The following is an 18,850-nucleotide window of genomic DNA, read 5'->3' on the forward strand; positions in this document are numbered from 1 at the left end:
TCCTTTGTCCATGTTTGGACCAAGGCTGTAATGAGGTTGGGAGCCGAGTGGTGCTGGAGGAACCCAAACTGGGCATCAGTGAGCAGATTATTGGTGAGTAAGTGCTGCTTGATAACACTGTTGATGACACCTTTTTTATGTAATTTTGAATGCATATATGGATATACAGTAGTTGGATTGGAAAGTTTGCTTTGTGGTGGCTTTTATTTCAGCATTAGGCCAAGAGGACACTGTGATGGTCAGTAACAGAGGGAAGGTAAGGTGTGGGACTAATGTTGAAAGGGGAGTTGGGGTCACTGGCAACACAGACGGATGATTTGATCCCGGATATCCCAGTCAGAAAGGGGCTGTCTGGGTTGCCTCCTTCCTTCTGCTTCCTCCTCTTTTGCTTCCTCCTCTTCCGCTTCCTCCTCCCTCTATGAGCAGCTTGTCACCTTTGCTGCCTCTGTTCCATCTCCATAGAGGACTGCAACTAGAGCCCCCAAAACTAGGCATAAGTGGTGTTCCCAGAGGCCTTCCATTAACAGCCAAAGCCTTGCAAACATTCAGCAGCACTCCCTGCACACTTTAACAACTTTTTAAATGTATTGAACCAAGCCACTACTCCAATAAAATGTGAATAAAACAGTCTAAAAGCAAAAATCTAAACTCACCTGTAAGATGTGTGTGTCCCTTTAAGAAGCGCGGCAGCGTCTCTGTAGTACAGCTGCACGCACATTCTTCCGTGCGTGGTTTGGAGAAGGTGGTATCAAGAGTGGCGACGTCCAAAATCACAGATCGTGCATCAATACAGGCGTTGCCCGCCAATTGACGTCACGATCTGCATCATTTAAATCTGGGTAGCGAACGCAGGCAATGGCAGTGCTGCAGACCTGCCCAAAATGGCGGGCGCCACGTTCCGCGCCGGAAGTGGGCGGAAGCGAGGCGGCCGCCATTTCTTCAGCAAATCCAACCTTAGCAGCTGCCGCTAAAGGTCCCAATTTCACAACTGCTATCCATGGGTGCCCTCTGGCTCTATAAATGAAGGTAAACTTTGAAGACGATGAAGAATAAAAGAGGAGGAAATGCTTCAAAAGGTATAAGCCTGGCAAGGTGGGGTGAGAGTACTTAGGTGCAATGATTGCAAAGTTTTAATTTCAAATCATAATCATCTAGTCATATGTTTTCACCATGTTAAAAATATCTTTACACCATAATTGTTTCCTCAGTTAATAGAAGTTCAGGGTACTTTCTAAATGATGAAAAGCTAGAAACAGTGGAGGTCCGAAGAGACCTTGGGCTGAAAATTCAGTAGGGTTAGCGCCCATTTTGCGGCGCTAGAGGGCCTAGCGCCGCAATGATAGCCGTTTCTGAAATTCACTTCGGCGCTGCCATCGGCGTTAGCCGGTTGCGCTGCGCCGGCACCGATGACGTCATCGGTGTGCGCAGCGTCCCGGTTGCCGTGGCAACGCGCCCGAACACCGAAATTCAGTTGCGGCCGCCTCGCCCGTGGCAGCCGCAACTAAGACTCTGGCAACCGAGTCTTACACAAGTTAGCGCCGGCGCATTAAGGTCGCGCGGCGGCCGGCCGCTTTCCCGCACCTCCCTCCCCGGACTCATCCACCCCCCCCCGCGGAACAGATGCGTCTGGCCTGCAAGCCCGGCACTTGTCCGAGGTGCCGGGCTCATTTTTGAAAAAATCAAACGGCCAGCGATCGGGTGAAGGCAGCGCCTCCTTAACGGGAGGAGGAGGCCTGCACTTCCCCAGCCTGCCGCACCGCATCGGGTGCCGCAGCGCCGGATTAGCGCCGCAATGCGGCACTCAGCGCCCATTGGGAGGCACTCACGCCCGCCAGTAGCGCCGGCAGCCATCTGGGCGCGGCGCTACTGAATTTTTGGCGCGCGCAAGGGAATTAGCGCCGGCGCTAAATTTCCGGCGCTAAAGCCCTGGCGCGGCATCAACTCAATTTCTAGGCCCTTGGGTCCATGTACACAGATCATTAAAATGTCATGAACAGGTACAAACAATAATTAAAAAGATGAATGGAATGCTGGCCTTTATATCTAGAGGACTAGAATACAAAGGGGCAGAAGTTATGCTGCAGCTAAACAAAACCCTGGTTAGACCACACCTGGAGTACTGTGAGCAGTTCTGGGCACCACACCTTAGGAAGGATATATTGGCCTTGGAGGGAGTGCAGCGTAGGTTTACCAGAATGATACCCGGACTCCAAGGGTTAAAGTACGAGGAGAGATTACACAAAGTAGGGTTGTATTCCCTAGAATTTAGAAGAAATGTAAAGAGTGATTTGATCAAAGTTTTCACGATATTAAGGGGAACTGATAGGGTAGATAGAGAGAAACTATTTCCGCTGGTTGGGGAATCTAGGAATAGGGAACGTAGCCTAAAATTTAGAGTCAGGCCTTTCAGGAGTGAAGTTAGGAAACACTTCTACAGACAAAGGGTGGTAGAAGTTTGGAACTCCGCAAATGGCAGTTGATGCTAGGTCAATTGTTAATTTTTAAATCTGAGATTGATAGATTTCTGTTAACCAGGGGTATTAAGGAATACGGGGCAAAGGTGAGTCTATGGAGTAAGGTCACAGATCAGTCATAAGAACATAAGAAATAGGAGCAGGAGTAGGCCATTTGGCCCTTCGAGCCTGCTCCGCCATTCAATAAGATCATGGTTGATCATTGACCTCATCTCCACTTTCCTGAACTATCCCCATATCCCTTGATTCCCTTAATATCCAAAAATCTATCGATCTCTGTCTTGAATATACTCAACGACTGAGCCTCCACAGCCCTCTGGGGTAGAGAATTCATCACCCTCTGAGTGAAGAAATTTCTCCTCATCTCAGTCCTAAATGGCCGACCCCGTATTCTGAGACACTGACCCTGGTTCTAGACTCCCCAGCCAGGGGAAACATCCTCCCTGCATCTACCCTGTCAAGCCCTGTAAGACATTTGTATGTTTCAATGAGATCACCCCTCATTCTTCCAAACTCTACATAATATAGGCCGAGTCTACTCAATCTCTCCTCATTGGACAATTCTCCCATCCCAGAAACCAGCCCGGTGAACCTTCGTTGCACTCCCTCTATGGCAAGTATATCCTCCCTTAGGTAAGGAGACTAAAACTGAACACAATACTCCAGGTGTGGTCTCAACAGGGCCCCATATAATTGCAGTAAGACATCTTTACTTTTATACTCAAATCCTCTTGTTATAAAGGCCATTTGTTTTCCTAATTGCTTGCTGTACCTGCATATGATTCGTGTACAAGGACACCCAGGTCCCTCTGAACACTAACATTTCCCAATCTCTCACCATTTAAAAAATACTCTACTTTTCTATTTTTCCTACCAAAGTGGATATCTTCACATTTCTCCACATTATATTCCATTTGCTATGTTCTTGCCCACTCACTTAGCCTGTCTATATCCCCTTGAAGCCTCCTTGCATCCTCCTCACAACTTACATTCCCACCCAGCTTTGTATCATCAGCAAACTTGGATAGATTATATTTGGTCCCCTCATCCAAATCATTGATGTAGATTGGGAATAGCTGAGGCCCAAGCACTGATCCTTGCGGTACCCTGCCAGTTACAGCCTGTCAACCCGAAAATGACTCGTTTATTCCTACTCTCTGTTTTCTGTCCCTTAACCAATCCTCTATCCATGCTAGTACATTCCCCTCAATCTCATGATCTCATTGAATGGTGGAACTGGCTCAAGGGACTCAATGGCCTACTCCTGTTCCTATGTTCCTAAGTAGGTATAGTAACATGAAGATTGCTGCAACAAGGGGAGGCAAGGAAGGCCAATACATCAGCCTACGGGAAGCTCCTTGTCGGATTTTATCTCCGCTGCTCTACCCAGCTGAGACACACCAGGCCAAGGCTTTGCTAAAGATTGAGGTACAGGGGGTAACATTTACTGTAACTATAACCTGATTACAAGTGTAGGTAGTTGGTTGTGTGTGTGTTTTTTTTTAGTTTTCTTCCCTTTCATTCCTGCTCTCTTTAGACATAAACTAAATGGGTAGAGATTCCACTTTGAGCGCAGTCGGCGATTCTGGCGCAAATTGTGGCCATTTTGAAAAGAGTTTTCTCCAGCAGCCCTCTAATATCTCATCCGACCGTCATTCTTCATGCCGAGTAGCTCTGAGATCAACTGTTGTACCAATGGTAGTTTGCTTGCTGAGATCAGCACCTTATTGTCTGTATGGCTTCGCACTATATTGGGTGAGGAGATGAAAAGGTACAAGACATCAATGTAACACTTTAATCACACAAAGTAATGTAGAAGTGACTGGGAAACCAGGTCTATGAGCTGGAGTAAATACTGAGCACCGTCGAATGGAAGTCAACAGGTTGTTGGTATTATGGAGAAACGCCACTAAAATTGTGCACTCAGGGTACCATAATAGGTCTCAGCACCATTGGCCAAGACGTTTGAATTAAGATTAACCAAGCTTCAAGCACGATTGCTGGAATATGTGGTTGGGTAAGGACAGGATTGGGCTTGTGGGTGCGGGCATTCACAGCGAAATATCCTGCTGGCACTCGCTGTCTATGTTCACAGGTGAAGAACGGCCACTTAGATAAGGAGCTAGAGGGCAACTAATGCCAGTGGACCCATAGTCCTGATAAGAAGTTGATGCCTTCAGTGGGAGGAGAGGAGAAAAAGGAAGAACGTGAGAATTGAAAACGACCGATTTGACTTGAGCTGTGGCCCATTTGTATTACAAAACATGTAATGAATCGACAGAAAGAAAAGACAATATAAGTGGGGAGTGAATTTGCCATAGTGAAATGAACACACTGACAGGCATGTGAAGCCGTTATGAGAGATAGTCTCATACTGTTTCACCCTCACAACCAGTAGTACTTAGAACTGTCACTCGTGCAAACTGAGGTTCTTCTACCGACAGGGCAGCCGAGCCGTCATTAATGTTAAAAATTTGATCAATGTTTGGATTCTGGTGAAGGGAACTTGGATGACTGCCAGAAGTGTGTGTCAGAGCAGGCAGTATAATTCTGCATTCCTGGCTCTCTCTTACTGTAAGTCAGTACGGGGTCTTAATTGGGTATCTGAGGTACAATAGCACCATTTGAACGATAACGAAAGGTAACCAACAGAGTCAAAACGTTCACTTATTTTATTGCCAAGCTTAAAATATACCGGTGCAGTGATTGTGGAAGGTAAGAAAATGTCAAGGATGAGAAAAGTCCATTCTCCCCATTAAATGCATCCCTCTGTCCTCTGGACTTTATAACAATTGGTACGATTGTCTTTGGAGACTGCGAGAATAGGTGAAGGAAGTAACGGTTCAAAGCGGGATAGTAACCTTAATATTTATGGCTTCCTCAAATGAGTGAAGCAGATATGCTGTAGGACTATTATAGGCACCATTTCAATGATGGTTATTGGAAATGACACCATGAGTATTTCTGTATTAAAAGTCAAGCCTGAAATATTAGATTTTTTAATAGAAGGTATTAAGTTTTTAATGGCATATTGGACCTTAACTTCATTATTTAACACTGTAGTGAATAAACTGTTTGGTGCATGAAAAATATTGGATCTTAGGTCAAATCTGATTGTTGCCTGGATGATTTGAAGTGAGCTGTAAGACTCTGACTTGTTCTGAGAGAAACCTGGGTGAAGGATCAGACCCATAATGCAGGTGGAAGAGACGACAAGGTAAGTCAAGAATTTGAAGCCAAACTTTGGTCTTAACAACCTGCACGCTTGCAGGAGGAAGAGAACACAAGGATTTTGAGTAGCAGATGGTGGAATGAATCTTGATTTTAGCAGTGAAGATACCAGAAAAGAGGACAAGCATTCAGGACAGTGTACCTGGAATTTAGGAGTAGCAAGACAGGAAAGTTCAGAGGAACACAGAGAATAGTAACAATAAAGTAGAAATGAGAACGGTTACAATAGAGAGGTGGCAGGACAGAGAAGAAAGAGGAATTGCCTATCAGATGATCAGTTTTTCCTTGTATCCTGCCCAGGAGTATGAGAGAGGTTTAAAAGAGTCTTCATAGATATGGAAACTGTATACAATTTTAGAATATGCATGGCTCGTTAGTTCCCAGCTTTGAGGTAAATGTCATGTCGACCAGTACAATAATCTGCCAGCCATCGAGTTCCATTTCTGGTAGAGATTCTTGCTTAACACTTATTCACCGTAGTCTGCTGAAAGTCTAATAAACCTACAAAAAAGCCACAGTGCAAAAGAATGCAAATGGCATTTGAAACATTGTTCATTTGTCCTGAATGGACTGGGGCTGGGTGCCACTCTCTTCCTCCTGTCACTCCTTTCCAATCTCGCTTCCCACGCCTCAGGGTGAAGTGTACTTTTCTGATTCTTCGGGCCTCAGATTTGCTACTTTATTTACACAAATAAGGATGAGGGTGAGGAACCAGAGACTCCAGCCCACAGCAGCAGCAATCCAGCCGTATTCATCCACCCCGAGCTGGCAGCACAGCTTTGCTGTCATACAATTATCCCGACCATCCTGAAAATCTGTGGGGAGATAAAGCTTTTACATTACATAAAAAGAATTTCCTTTTAAAAGTTCAAAATGGGCAACCCGACCCCAACCCGGTTTTAACAGAGGCTGGTTGGGGGCGGGCGACCAATCCGCTCTCAGGAGGCGGGTCTGGTCCTTAAAATATTTAACACCTGCAGGCCGGGTTTCTGGGCCTCGAGAAACCTGGCAGCTAAAGGGTGAGGCGACGGGCTGGATAGAACAGGCAAGTGCCTTTACAGCACTGCTTGTGGGTCAGGAAAAGCAGAGTGTTTCCCCCTGGCCTCACAAGCAATCCAGGAAACTGCCCCCCGGTGATCTGTCCGATCGCCCCCCCACCCCCTGGGGATCTGCCCGATCGCACCCCCCACCCCCCGGGGATCTGTCCGATCGCCCCCCCCCCCCCGGGGATCTGTCCGATCGCCCCCCCGGGGATCTGTCCGATCGCCACCCCCCCACCTCCTGGGGATCTGTCCAATCGCCCCCCCCCCCCCCCCCCGGGGTCTGTCCGATCGCCCCCCCCCCCCACGGATCTGTCCGATCGCCCCCCCCCCCACCCCCTGGGGATCTGTCCAATCACCCCCCACCTCCCGGGGTCTGTCCGATCGCCCCCCCCCCCACCCCCCGGGGTCTGTCTGATCGCCCCCCCCCCCGGGGATCTGTCCGATCGCCCCCACCCCCCGTGGTTCTGTCCGATCGCCCCCCCGGGGATCTGTCCGATCGCACCCCCCACCCCCCGGGGATCTGTCCGATCGCCCCCCCCGGGGATCTGTCTGGTCGCCCCCCCCCCCCCCACGGATCTGTCCAATTGCCCCCCACCACCCCCGTGATCACCGAACCCCCACGATCTGTCTGAACCTGCACAGATTGGTTGCTGCGTTTCCTACATTACAACAGTGACTACACTCCAAAAGTACTTCATTGGCTGTAAAACGCTTTGAGACGTCCGGTAGTCGTGAAAGGCGCTATATAAATCCAAGTCTTTCTTTCTTTGAACCCCCTGCGATCTGTCTGACCTCCCGTGATCACCAATCCCCCCGTGATCTGTCCAACACCGACCCTCCCCCCCGTGATCACCGAACCCCTTCCACAATCTGCTCGACCCACCCACCCCCCATGATCAAAGGCTGTGAAAGAGTTAGGAAAACAAGACATAATTTAAAAGCCCCTGATCTGCTTCCTACAGCATTCTTTTGTTTGAAAGTCTCTCTTAAATATGTGTCTGTGTGAGGTTTGTTTTCAGTGTCAGACCACTCTCTTCAAAACAAACCTTGAACAAAGAGAAAATTTTCAGGCTTTTGTCAAGGGTTAATTTGTACTTTAGAACATAATAAGGTAGTCTCATTAAGGACTAAAAATTACGATAACAAAACTAGAAATTCCCAGCTAGAAGCGAGGGTTGACGAGCTAGAACAGAGTAATAATAACTTGCAGGCTGCAAGTAAAGTAATCACAGAATCATAGAATAATATAGCACAGAAGGAAGCCATTCAGCCCATCGAGTCGGTGCCAGCTCTTTCGAAGAGCGATCCAGTTAGTCCCACTCTCCCGCTCTTTCCCCGTATCACTGCAATTTTTTTCTCCTTCAAGTATTTATCCAATTCCCTTTTGAAGGTTACTATTGAATCTGTATCCACCACCTTGTCAGGCAGCGCATTCCAAATCCAAACCACTCGTTGCGTAAAGGTTTTCCCTCCTTTTGCCTCTTTTTTTTTTGCCAATCACCTTAAATCTGTGCCCTCTGGTTATCGACCCTTCAGTCATTGGAAATAGTTTATCTTTATTTATTCTATCTGAACCCTTCATGATTTTAAACACCTCGAGCAAATCTCCTCTTAGCCTTCTCTGCTCCAAGGAGAACAACCCCAGCCTCTCCAGTCTATCCACGTAACTGTAATCCCTCATCCCTGGAACCATTCTAGTAAATCTCTTCCGCACCCTCTCCAAAGCCCTCACGTCCTTCCTAAAGTGCGGTGCCCAGAATTGGACGCAATACTCCAACTGGGGTCGAACTAATGTTTTGTACAGGTTTAGCGTAATTTCCTGGCCTTTGTACTCTCTGCCTCTATTTATAAAGCCCAGGATCCCTTGTGCTTTGTTAACCTGCCCTGCCACCTTCAGAGATTTGTGCACAAACACCGCCAGGTCTCTCTGTTCTCGCTCCCCCTTCAAAATGGTACCATTTAGCCTGTATTGTCTCTCCTCATTCTTCCTACCAAAATGTATCTCCTCACACTTTTCTGCGTTGAATTTTATCTGCCACGTGTCCGCCCATTCCACCAGCCTGTCTACGTCCTCTTGAAGTCTTTCACTATCTTCCTCACTGTTTACTCCATTTCCAAGTTTCGTGTCATCTGCAAATTTTGAAATTATGTCCTGTACCCCCCCAAGTCCAAGCCATTAATGTATATCAAAAACAGCAGTGGTTCAACAACAACAACTTGTATTTGTATAGCACCTTTAATGTAGTAAAATGTCCCAAGGCGCTTCACAGGAGCGTTCTAAAACAACATTTGGCACCGAGCCACAGAGGAGATATTGGGGCAGATAGGTTTTAAGGAGGGAGTTAAAGGAGGAGAGAGAGGCGGAGAGGTTTAGGCAGGGAATTCCAGAGCTTAGGGCCTAGGCAACAGAAGGCACAGCCACCAAAGGTTGAGCGATTATAATCGGGGATGCTCAAGAGGGCAGAATTAGAGGAGCGCAGATATCTCGGGGGGGGGGGGGTTGTGGGGCTGGAGGAGGTTACAGAGATGGGGAGGGGCGAGGCCATGGAGGGATTTGAAAACAAGGATGAGAATTTTAACCGGAAGCCAATGTAGGTCAGCGAGCTCAGGGGTGATGGGTGAACGGGACTTGGGGCAAGTTAGGACACGGGCAACAGAGTTTTGGATGACCTCAAGCTTACGGAGGGTAGAACGTGGGAGGCCAGCCAGGTGCACGTTGGAATAGTCAAGTCCTAGTCAATGTTCCCTCTAAAAAATTTTTTCATGCGCGTTACCTTTAAATTTGCTGCGTGACTGCGCGGGCAGTATCTGAGAGGGAAGAGCAGAGTCTGCACAGTACCTTCCCGATTGCTGTGCAGAGCGTAGAAGGAACGTTGGTCCGAGTACTGAACTCTGGGGAACTCCGCTGTATACCTCCCTCCAGTCCGAAAAACAGCCATTCACCACAACTCTCTGTTTTATCCTTTAGCCAATTTTGTATCCGTGCTGCTACTGCCCCTTTTGTCCCATGGGCTTCAATTTTGCCAACAAGCCTAATATGTGCTACTAATGGCGGGACTAATACAGACTTTGGGCTGGATTTTCATTCAGGGGACGTGATGGATGCGGGACTACAACTTTCGGGGTTGTTGTCTCACCTCCATTGAGATGTGGCCAATCCACGCAATTTTAACTTGATTGACCTTGTTGAGCTCGCCCAGCGGGCTCAGCAGGCCAATTAAGGGCCACCCGGCAACAGGTGATGTCACAGACTGAAATTTCATCTGTCAAGAGGTTTTGACAGATGAAATATCAGTGTTTCACAGCTCTTTGAGTCCTTCTCCACAGACTCAGTTAGAAATCTTTCCTGCACAGAAAGCTGAAGGCTGTCACTTTTGACAGTTCGCAGCCATTCTGCTTTCTGTGCCAGTGAGATGAGGGACTCCCGAGACCTAAAGGAAGGAAGGCTATAAAGGTAAGAAAAAGTAATTTAAACTTCTTTAAACACTTTAGGCACACCAAACACACTTACCTTTGCACTCATGCACACATCACTCACCTGAACACCAACACCTCGAACCCTCCAAGTCCTTCAACCCAATGGCCCGCCTCCTCTAACTTGGCGTGGTTTGGAGCCGTAGGGAATCCCACACTTCAACCTTAAAAATAGGGATTAGGCTAAAAACTGCCTGTTAACTGGCACTAATCCCCTTCCCGCCTCGGGGAGGCGGGTCCTAGTGCGGGGCAGGTAACCACCTCCTTTGAAACTGGCATGGGGGCGGGATGGTGTCGGGATCCCCGATTTCGGGATTTTAACCCCCCCCCCCCCCACGCCTCCAATCCCGCCTCCACGGCCCAATGAAAATCCTGCCCTTTGTGTGAGGTTGAAGACAAATGCCTGACTTGAAGGGCCCAATGACGATCTTCTCAGATAGTTATTTTACCTGTCTATCCCTGACTGATTATTTACCCTGTATTGTATCGAACCTTGGCTAGACCACATTTGGAGTACTGTGCACAGTTCGGGTCCCTATATTATAACAGGATGTAGAGGCACTGGAGAATGTGCAAAAAAGATTCACAAGGATGATACCGGATCCGAGAGGATATACTTATCAGGAAAGGCTGAACAGTCTGGGGCTCTTTTCTCTACAAAGGAGAAGGCTGAGGGGTGACCTGATCGAGGCCTTTAAGATTATGAAAGAGTTTGATAGGGTAGACGTACAGAAGATGTTTCCACTTGTGGGGGAATCCAAAACTAGAGGTCATAAACAACGTTCCCCCTAAGCTGCGCAGCCGCCCACACAGGCCGCGCACCAGTCGGGAGGTCCCGCGCGGGCCGCGCACCAGTCGGGAGGTCCCGCGCGGGCCGCGCACCAGTCGGGAGGTCCCGCGCGGGCCGCGCACCAGTCGGGAGGTCCCGCGCGGGCCGCGCACCAGTCGGGAGGTCCCGCGCGGGCCGCGCACCAGTCGGGAGGTCCCGCGCGGGCCGCGCACCAGTCGGGAGGTCCCGCGCGGGCCGCGCACCAGTCGGGAGGTCCCGCGCGGGCCGCGCACCAGTCGGGAGGTCCCGCGCGGGCCGCGCACCAGTCGGGAGGTCCCGCGCAGGCCGCTCACCAGCTGCTGCCGCTGGAAAAGATACCTCACATGCACAGCCAATTTAAAGGGACCCCGCACCAAAAAAAATATTAGAGGGAACATTGGTCGTAAATATAAGACAGTCACTAATAAATCCAGTAGGGAATTCAGGAGAAACTTCTTTACCCAGAGAGAGGTTAGAATGTGGAACTCGCTACCACAAGGAGTGGTTGAAGCGAATAGTATAGATGCATTTAAGGGGAAGCTAGATAAATACATGAGGGAGAAAGGAATAGGAGGATATTCTGACAGGGTGAGATGAAGAAGGGTGGGAGGAGGCTCGTGTGCAGCATAAACACCGGCACAGACCAGTTGGGCCGAATGGCCTGTTTTTGTGCTGTACACTCGACGTAATTAAAAGTACCACCTGGCGGAATAGCAATTATAGGTATCAAGAAAGAAATTTGTGATAAGGTAACAAAATGGGGAGTTATACTGATCTCATTAGCCGTATGGAAAAATTGCTCATTAATGAGAAAATCAGCTTCTTAACTGATGGTATTGATATGGTACAGATCCAATTAGTTTCTCCTTATATGGAGTTGTTCTTACTTTTTGATATAACCATGCAATGTAGAAACATTGTTCCGTCTCCACGGATAGACTTCCACCAGGACTAGTGCAGTGGATTATTTTAGGACCCATCCACTTAGTTTCTCCCTTTCGACCCAACCTCCATTCCGTGCTGTGTCTGACAACTCACCAGAGTTAGCCAAGTTGATCACCCCGTACAGGTGTACATATTGTAACCGGGTACAACAGCTATCCTTGAGGGTAACAATATCTCCACTTAACGATTCCACCCCCTGAAATAAAAACCTGGCAAGGAGCAACTTAGAGTTGCGAGGTGCTTTTATGTTTGTGCTTCACACAGCAACCAGATGAGAGAGAGCATCACCCATGCACTTCCCTGTCAATGTTACCCTGAGGCAGGAGCTGGTCTCTCTAAACGTACTTGGCTACAATTTAAACAGTGTCCCCAGGAGCACATGCATGGGACCAGCTCCCTGCTTTTGCATAATAAAACTAGCACCCACACGCCAACAGCAGAATCGTGGTGTTTTGGTGGGTTTACAATGCTGTCGGTTCCGGGAACTTGAGCTTGGTCACACTGGGAATGCAGCTAATGGAGAGTCTCGAGTGCCTGCAATCCGCTAAACTCCGGGCTATAAAAGTGTCTGTAGCGTTACTGCAGGAGGAAAGCTTGCTGTGAAAAGAAATTCTGACTGGCGAATCAGTATATTACTGCCCTGCTGACCATTCTACCAGATAAGCTGCTCTAGATACCAAGAGGCTTGTGGTACCAGTACATATAAAAAGTGCCAAGAACACCGTGTTACAGGAGTGGCTGGAACATTATTTTGCCATGATGCAATTTGCATTATTTCAAACGATAGCAATTGCAAAATGGGCCGTGTTAACACTTTCAGTAACCATGTTCAAATCAGTATACTTAAATGTTGCTGTGCTCATTAAAAAAAAACTTGTATTGATTGATCACTTGTCTCCAACGCTGGTTCCACACTATGAGAAGTACTTTGATGCTGTAACTGGCCATTAAACAACATTCTATTGTCCAATGGAGTCATGTGTTAAAGGTTTATCTAACATGGGAGCGTGCTTTATTTTAATTGCTGCTAATTGGCTGTAAAACGCTTTTAGGACGTCCTGAAGTCAAGAAAGGCGCTATATAAATGCAAGTCTTTATTCTAACTTCCAAGTTATAGCTTTTAGTTAACGGGGAGGCGAGACTTCACCTGGTACTTATTTCCAATTTCGCTAGGGGATGAAAGTGGTGGTGCTGGATTGGCCACCAGTTATACACCACGCCCAATTTTCCTGACCATTGACTTCAGCCGGTTCACCACTGCCAGTTTTCCACCTCCACCAAAAGTGAAAATTACTCCCAGTGAAATCGTAAACACCTTTTAAAATCGTTTATGGTTTCATAGGGTCAGCAGTAGGCCATTCAACCCCTCAAGCCTGTATTTTATCCCTCAACTAACATCACTAAAACAGATTACCTGGTCATTATCACGTTGTTGTTTGTGGGAGCTTGCTGTGCACAAATTGACTGCCGCGTTTCCTACATTACAACAGGCACTACATGACGTAAGAAAACTACTAGGCACTTGGTCTAAGCATTAAACAAAACTTTAATCAACTGTTTTACAACATGGAGGTCTAGCTGTGTCCTTCACTAGTTCCTGTTAAGAATGTCCTGCGCAAGCTGGGCCCGTGCCCGAGTATTTATACTCTCCCTGGACAGCACCACCCATAGGCTGCTCAGTATTATTTCATAAGTCTTTCTTTCATGAATGACTGATTCAGGTCACTGCACATCAGAAATAGCTCCTTGGCTGTAAAGCGACGTCCTGAAGTCGTGAAAGGTGCTATATAAATGTAAGTCTTTCTTTCTAACTTTCAAGTTATAACACCACTTCTGCATCGATATGCACCCTAAATAGCTTTGCATTGACATAATACTAGCAGTTATAGTCTACACCTTTACATAACCCGACCCCTCAGGGAATCCTAATACTTTGCAAAAGGTATTCCAGAACACTCTTAATCTGAGTGCTGACATACTTGTGCACACTTTTTATCTGATGCTGTTTAATATATTTTTTTAAATGCCGAATATCCCATTTGTTTCACCTGCAATGGGTGGGGAAATTTCCTCTGCAGGTTCAACGCGACAAAGTAGTAAATCTGTTTGTGATGAACAAGTTTACGATTTTGTTACAGTTAGTGTGTACAGAAATCCTTTTGCTCAGTATATTAAGTGTTGCATTCTGCTCCTGGTCATACTCACACTGTTCACACTGATCCATGATGTGGCTACTGGACTCTGTTAATCTGAAGTTACTGTCGGGTGAAGTTACTGCTTGTTCTGAAAAGAAGAAAACAACTCTCCAGTTCCTTGGAAGGTGATTAAAAGTAGTAGATAAAACGACATTAGAAACTCTTGCAGGTTGAGAGTGTCTAAATGCTTACCAGCTGGAGCAGAAGCCCAGCCTACACAGAGCAGGACCAAACGAACAGTGACTGCAATGCAACGGCTCACAGTTCTGAGAGCCATGATTCAGAGGAGACGACAAATCGGCTTCAGGTCTTTCTCGGGCCAGATCCTTTTGGTTGCTCTCTACTTAACACCGTCCCTTTAAAAACTTAGGAGGAAAAAAAACTTAACATTCAGTCCCTGATCTAGCCACGCCTCCATTCTGTCAAAGTAACCTTTCCCTGCCCAGCACTAACTGGAAAGGAACAATTGATTGCAGTCAAGCGAGACTGCAATGTCGTCAGAGATTGCCTAACTTAAGACAATACAGGTACACGATGCATTGGAAGAACTCAGTGGGAGGATAAACTGGTCTCCTCCCATGCTCTGTGGTGTATTTCTTCAGTACCACACATCGTCCCCACATAGACTTGCATTATTTAAGTTAGCTGTTGTTCCAAAGAAGGAAAGAACTTGCATTTGTATTGTGCCTTTCACAATCTCAAAATGTCCCCAAGCAATTTACAGCAAATGAAGTACTTTTTGAAGTGTAGACCCAGTTGTAATGTAGGAAACGTGGCAGCTAATTTGCACACAGCAAACTCCCACAAACTGCAATGCAATGATGACTAGATCATCTGTTTTACCGATATTGGTTGAGGGATAAATATTGGCCAGGACACCGGGGACAACTCCCCTGCTCTTCTTCAAAAAGTGGGGTCTTTTACGTCCACCTGAGAGGGCAGACGGGGCCTCGGTTTAACACCTCATCCAAAAAAACAGCATCTTCGACAGTGCAGCACTCCTTCAGTACTGCACTGAATTGTCAGCCTAGATCATGTACTCGGGTCTCTGGAGTGGGACTTGAACCCACAACCGTCTGACTCCAATACGAGATTGCTACCACCAAGCCTAGGCTGATACCAAAAGCTGGATTCTTGTCCCTTAATGGCACTGTGAGCTTCTACAATGAGTAGCTGAGCCATACAGACCGGGATTGTCCCAGGTTTGATCCCTGCTCCGTGCGGTGCTAGCTGATCTCAGCCACGGGTGGGACCGGATGAGGTGGTGATGAAATTTACCTGAGTGCTTGTGGTTTAGGGAGGGAAAAAAATCGGCCAGCGTCCCCACACTGTTGGTGATTCCTGCTGGAAGTGCATGTGTGTGAACGTCAAACGTGGACACGATGAGGCTTAGCTGTGTGATGCCCCCCACAGTAGAATCACGGCTCATATCTGTAGTATGGTCCCAGTGGGTGAGGGACCAGAGGGTGACCAGGGACTAGAGGGTGACCAGATACCTGCGACTGTCCCTTGCCAAGGAAGAGGAAAAAAGATTAAGTCCACAAGGAAAGATTTATTACATTTAGCTAGTGTTCCTCACATAGAGAACAACTTTAGGGATTGCTTCACAGAAATATCGGCCACAATTTTTACTTTTAAGGCAGGTTGCGTGGGTGCGGGCCGCTAGCGGGTCAGGAGCCTGAAGATGTGAGCAGTGCGTTCTCCGCTGCGACTTTCAGTTAATGGCCCCTATTAAACTAGTCATGTGTGTTTGACGGCCCTATTAAATGGTGCGGGTCTGATGACATCATCGATGGCTCATTTCCAGTGGGGATACTTAAAGCAGCCTTGGCCATATCGCATTTGAAGGTTGATGTAGGGGTGTGGAGGGAGTATATTAGAGGATTGGGTTATTGCTCAGACTTCTAAGCATGAGTTCCCAAAGACAGAGGGCTGAACCCCGTTTTTTGGATGTCTCGCTACATATTCTGGTGGAGGGAGTCAGAGCAAGTAGAGAGGTCCTCTTCCCTGCTGATGGGTGGGAGAGACCTCCCCAAGAGACCAAAAGGGTATGGCTTGAAATTGCTGAGGAGGTCAACAGCAGGGATGTAGTCAGGAGGACGACAGTGCAGGAAGAGATTCAATGATCTGATGAGATCAGGAAAGGTGAGTGCAATGCCACATTCACCTTCATCCTGATGTGCCTTCTCCACCATTGCCTCCCCCTCAGTTAGAGCCCCACATGCTTCCTTGGATCCCGCTGGCCGAGCCTGCCACTGCACAGTCGCAGAAGGAGCAGACTTTGGCGGGAGCATCAGAGCCTCCAAAACCCAGAGGACGATGTCCGCCAAAAGTGTCTACACAGTCGCAGGAGGGAAGTTGTTGTGTATGTACCTTTAAGGGAATAACTGGTCTCAGACTGCAGTACCGGCAGTGACCACCCCTGTATAAAAGGCCCTAGCAGGCTTCTTTAGTTTCAGTTTCCAGGTTGTCTCCATTCAGTAAAGACTTGTTATAATCAACTCCTGCAGTCCGTGTCTCAATTATACACGGACATAATACTGGCGACGAGTAAGAAACGAACTTACCTGCAACTTGGCAGCACCTCAGACGACGTTATTGAAGGTCGAAGCCAGAAGAAAAAAAATAAAATAAAATAATCCAAAGAAACTTGAGAAACGGGCGTCGACCGTGGGCAACCGCCCTCCAAATCATCAAATTGAAAAGTGCAGGAGAGACTGTCGAGAGCCAGGCTTGGTCTCCAGTCTGTGGTTTCCCAGCTAAATCGGGCTGGTGGCAGGTAGTGCACTGATCCTTCCTGGGCTGCGGCGGGCTAGAGCTCGATTGGGTGGCTCTGCAACGGGGCCGGGCAGTGAGTCGGGAAGCAGAGAGAGAGAGAGGGTGGAGCACACAGGGCGCGGCCGGTGCTTCGCAGCCGGGCAGCGTTCGGACCTAAGAAGAGGGAGGGAAGTGTCCCAGAGGGTCCGCTCCATGACGGGAACGGTTCTTCAATTAACGGAGCAAATATTGAAGCGCGATAGAAAAATAAAAATACCGCGGAGAGCGGCGTTGGCAGCAGCGGCAGCGGCGGGAAAGCGCGGGAGGCGCCATCTTAACTCAGCGGGGAAGAAGGAAAAGCGCGGGAGGCACCATTTTGATCCATGGGGGCCGAAGGCAAAGCGCGGGAGGCACCATCTTAGATTTTCAAGATGCCAAAGACTGGCGATATCACTGCCTTCGATAATGCAATAGAAGACTGGACCACGTATGTGGAAAGAGTCGAGGTATATTGCGAGGCAAACGAAATAGCCGATGAGAAAAAGGCATCGGTATTGCTAAATTTAATGGGCGCAAGAATGTATGGCCTATTGCGGGACCTGATTACTCCAGCCAAACCGAAGGCGAAGAGTTTTAACGAAATTGTTGCGCTCCTACAGGAACACCTAAATCCTACACCGCTGCTGATAGCAGAAAGATTTAAATTCCACAGGAGAAATCAGCATAAAAATGAGAGCAATGCTGATTACCTTACGGAACTACGCAAGCTATCAAAGCACTGCCAGTTCGGAGCAGGACTGGCAGATACCTTACGGGACAAATTTGTCTGTGGACTCCTGAGTGAAGGAACCCAGAAGAGGTTACTCTCAGAGAAAGAGCTGACGCTAGATAAGGCTTTCAGCGTGGCAGTATCGTACGAAGCAGCAGCAAGGGGAGCTGTGGAAATACAACAAAAGCCACAGGAATACGGTACCCACGAAATGACACGGGGATTTGCAAAATGTTATCGCTGCGGCAGAACAAACCATGACCAGAAGGACTGCTGGTCCAAGGACAAAATATGCAGGCAATGCGGAAAGATGGGACACATTGCACGAGTTTGCAGGTCTGGGAAGAAGACCAACAACAACAAAAAGGCTACTAAGGAACCGTACAGGAAAGTACAAAAGATGACGGACAGTAGTTCCGAAGACCAGATGAGCGATAGTGAATCCGGGAACAAGAGACTAAGCTGTCTCAAACTTCACAACGTAATCACAAAAGAGGATCACCGAACCATTTGGGTCACCCTCACGATAGCAGGGTCCCAAGTCAAAATGGAATTGGATACAGGATCAGCTCTAACCGTCATGAATCGACAAGACTACGAGCGGCTATTCTCACACATACCCTTGAGAGAGACATCCATTGTCTTGAGGACGTATACGGGGCAAAAAGTATACCCCAGAGGAAAAATAAGGGTGCCTGTCGAATACAACGGCAAGAAAATACGGAAATTGTATCTCTACATTCTGCAAGATGGTGGACCACCGTTATTGGGACGTGAATGGATCAGAAAGATAAGTTTAGACTGGCACTCCATTCAGGCACTGACAGTGGCTGGAAAAAAGGATGACGACGTCACTCCTGGACGATTGTCAACAATCTTAGCTGACGTCAAAGAGGTATTTCAACAAGAACTGGGCACTCTTAAAGGCGTAACCGCCTCGATAAAAATAGAGGAGAATGCAATTCCCAAGTTTTTCAAAGCAAGACCGGTACCATATGCAATTCGCCCAGCCGTCAAGGCAGAGCTGGAGAATCTGGAGAAGGCAGGTGTGTTATCTAAGGTAGACTGGAGTGAGTGGGCGACACCCATCGTTCCTGTCATGAAGAAAACGTTAAACAATAAGTCTGAGGAGCCAAAGAAGGTTCGCATCTGTG

The 18,850-nt window shown here is 47.8% G+C and overlaps 1 protein-coding gene across 1 annotated transcript; it reads right to left on the reverse strand.

The window, feature by feature from the left end:
* Nucleotides 1–5,131: 5,131 nt before the first annotated feature.
* LOC147105994 (transmembrane protein 213-like) lies at nucleotides 5,132–14,588 on the reverse strand. The gene is made up of 3 exons (XM_086008619.1): nucleotides 14,363–14,588; nucleotides 14,181–14,258; nucleotides 5,132–6,520 (listed from the first exon to the last, which is right to left on the reverse strand). Exons 1-3 carry the CDS (start codon nucleotides 14,445–14,447, stop codon nucleotides 6,336–6,338), a joined length of 348 nt encoding a protein of 115 aa, XP_085864745.1. The 5' UTR covers nucleotides 14,448–14,588; the 3' UTR covers nucleotides 5,132–6,335.
* Nucleotides 14,589–18,850: the final 4,262 nt, after the last annotated feature.

The sequence above is a fragment of the Somniosus microcephalus genome, chromosome 16, assembly GCF_052327205.1.
Source record: "Somniosus microcephalus isolate GS21.2 chromosome 16, FLI_Smic_1.0, whole genome shotgun sequence".
NCBI classification, from domain to species: domain Eukaryota; kingdom Metazoa; phylum Chordata; class Chondrichthyes; order Squaliformes; family Somniosidae; genus Somniosus; species Somniosus microcephalus.

Coding starts and splice junctions, on each gene's coding strand:
- LOC147105994 (XM_086008619.1), bottom strand. CDS start 14,447: ATGGCTCTCAGAACTGTGAGCCGTTGCATTGCAGTCACTGTTCGTTTG. Junction 14,259..14,362: donor CTGGGCTTCTGCTCCAGCTG/GTAAGCATTTAG, acceptor TCTTCTTTTCAG/AACAAGCAGTAACTTCACCC. Junction 6,521..14,180: donor CATGGATCAGTGTGAACAGT/GTGAGTATGACC, acceptor ATCTCCCCACAG/ATTTTCAGGATGGTCGGGAT.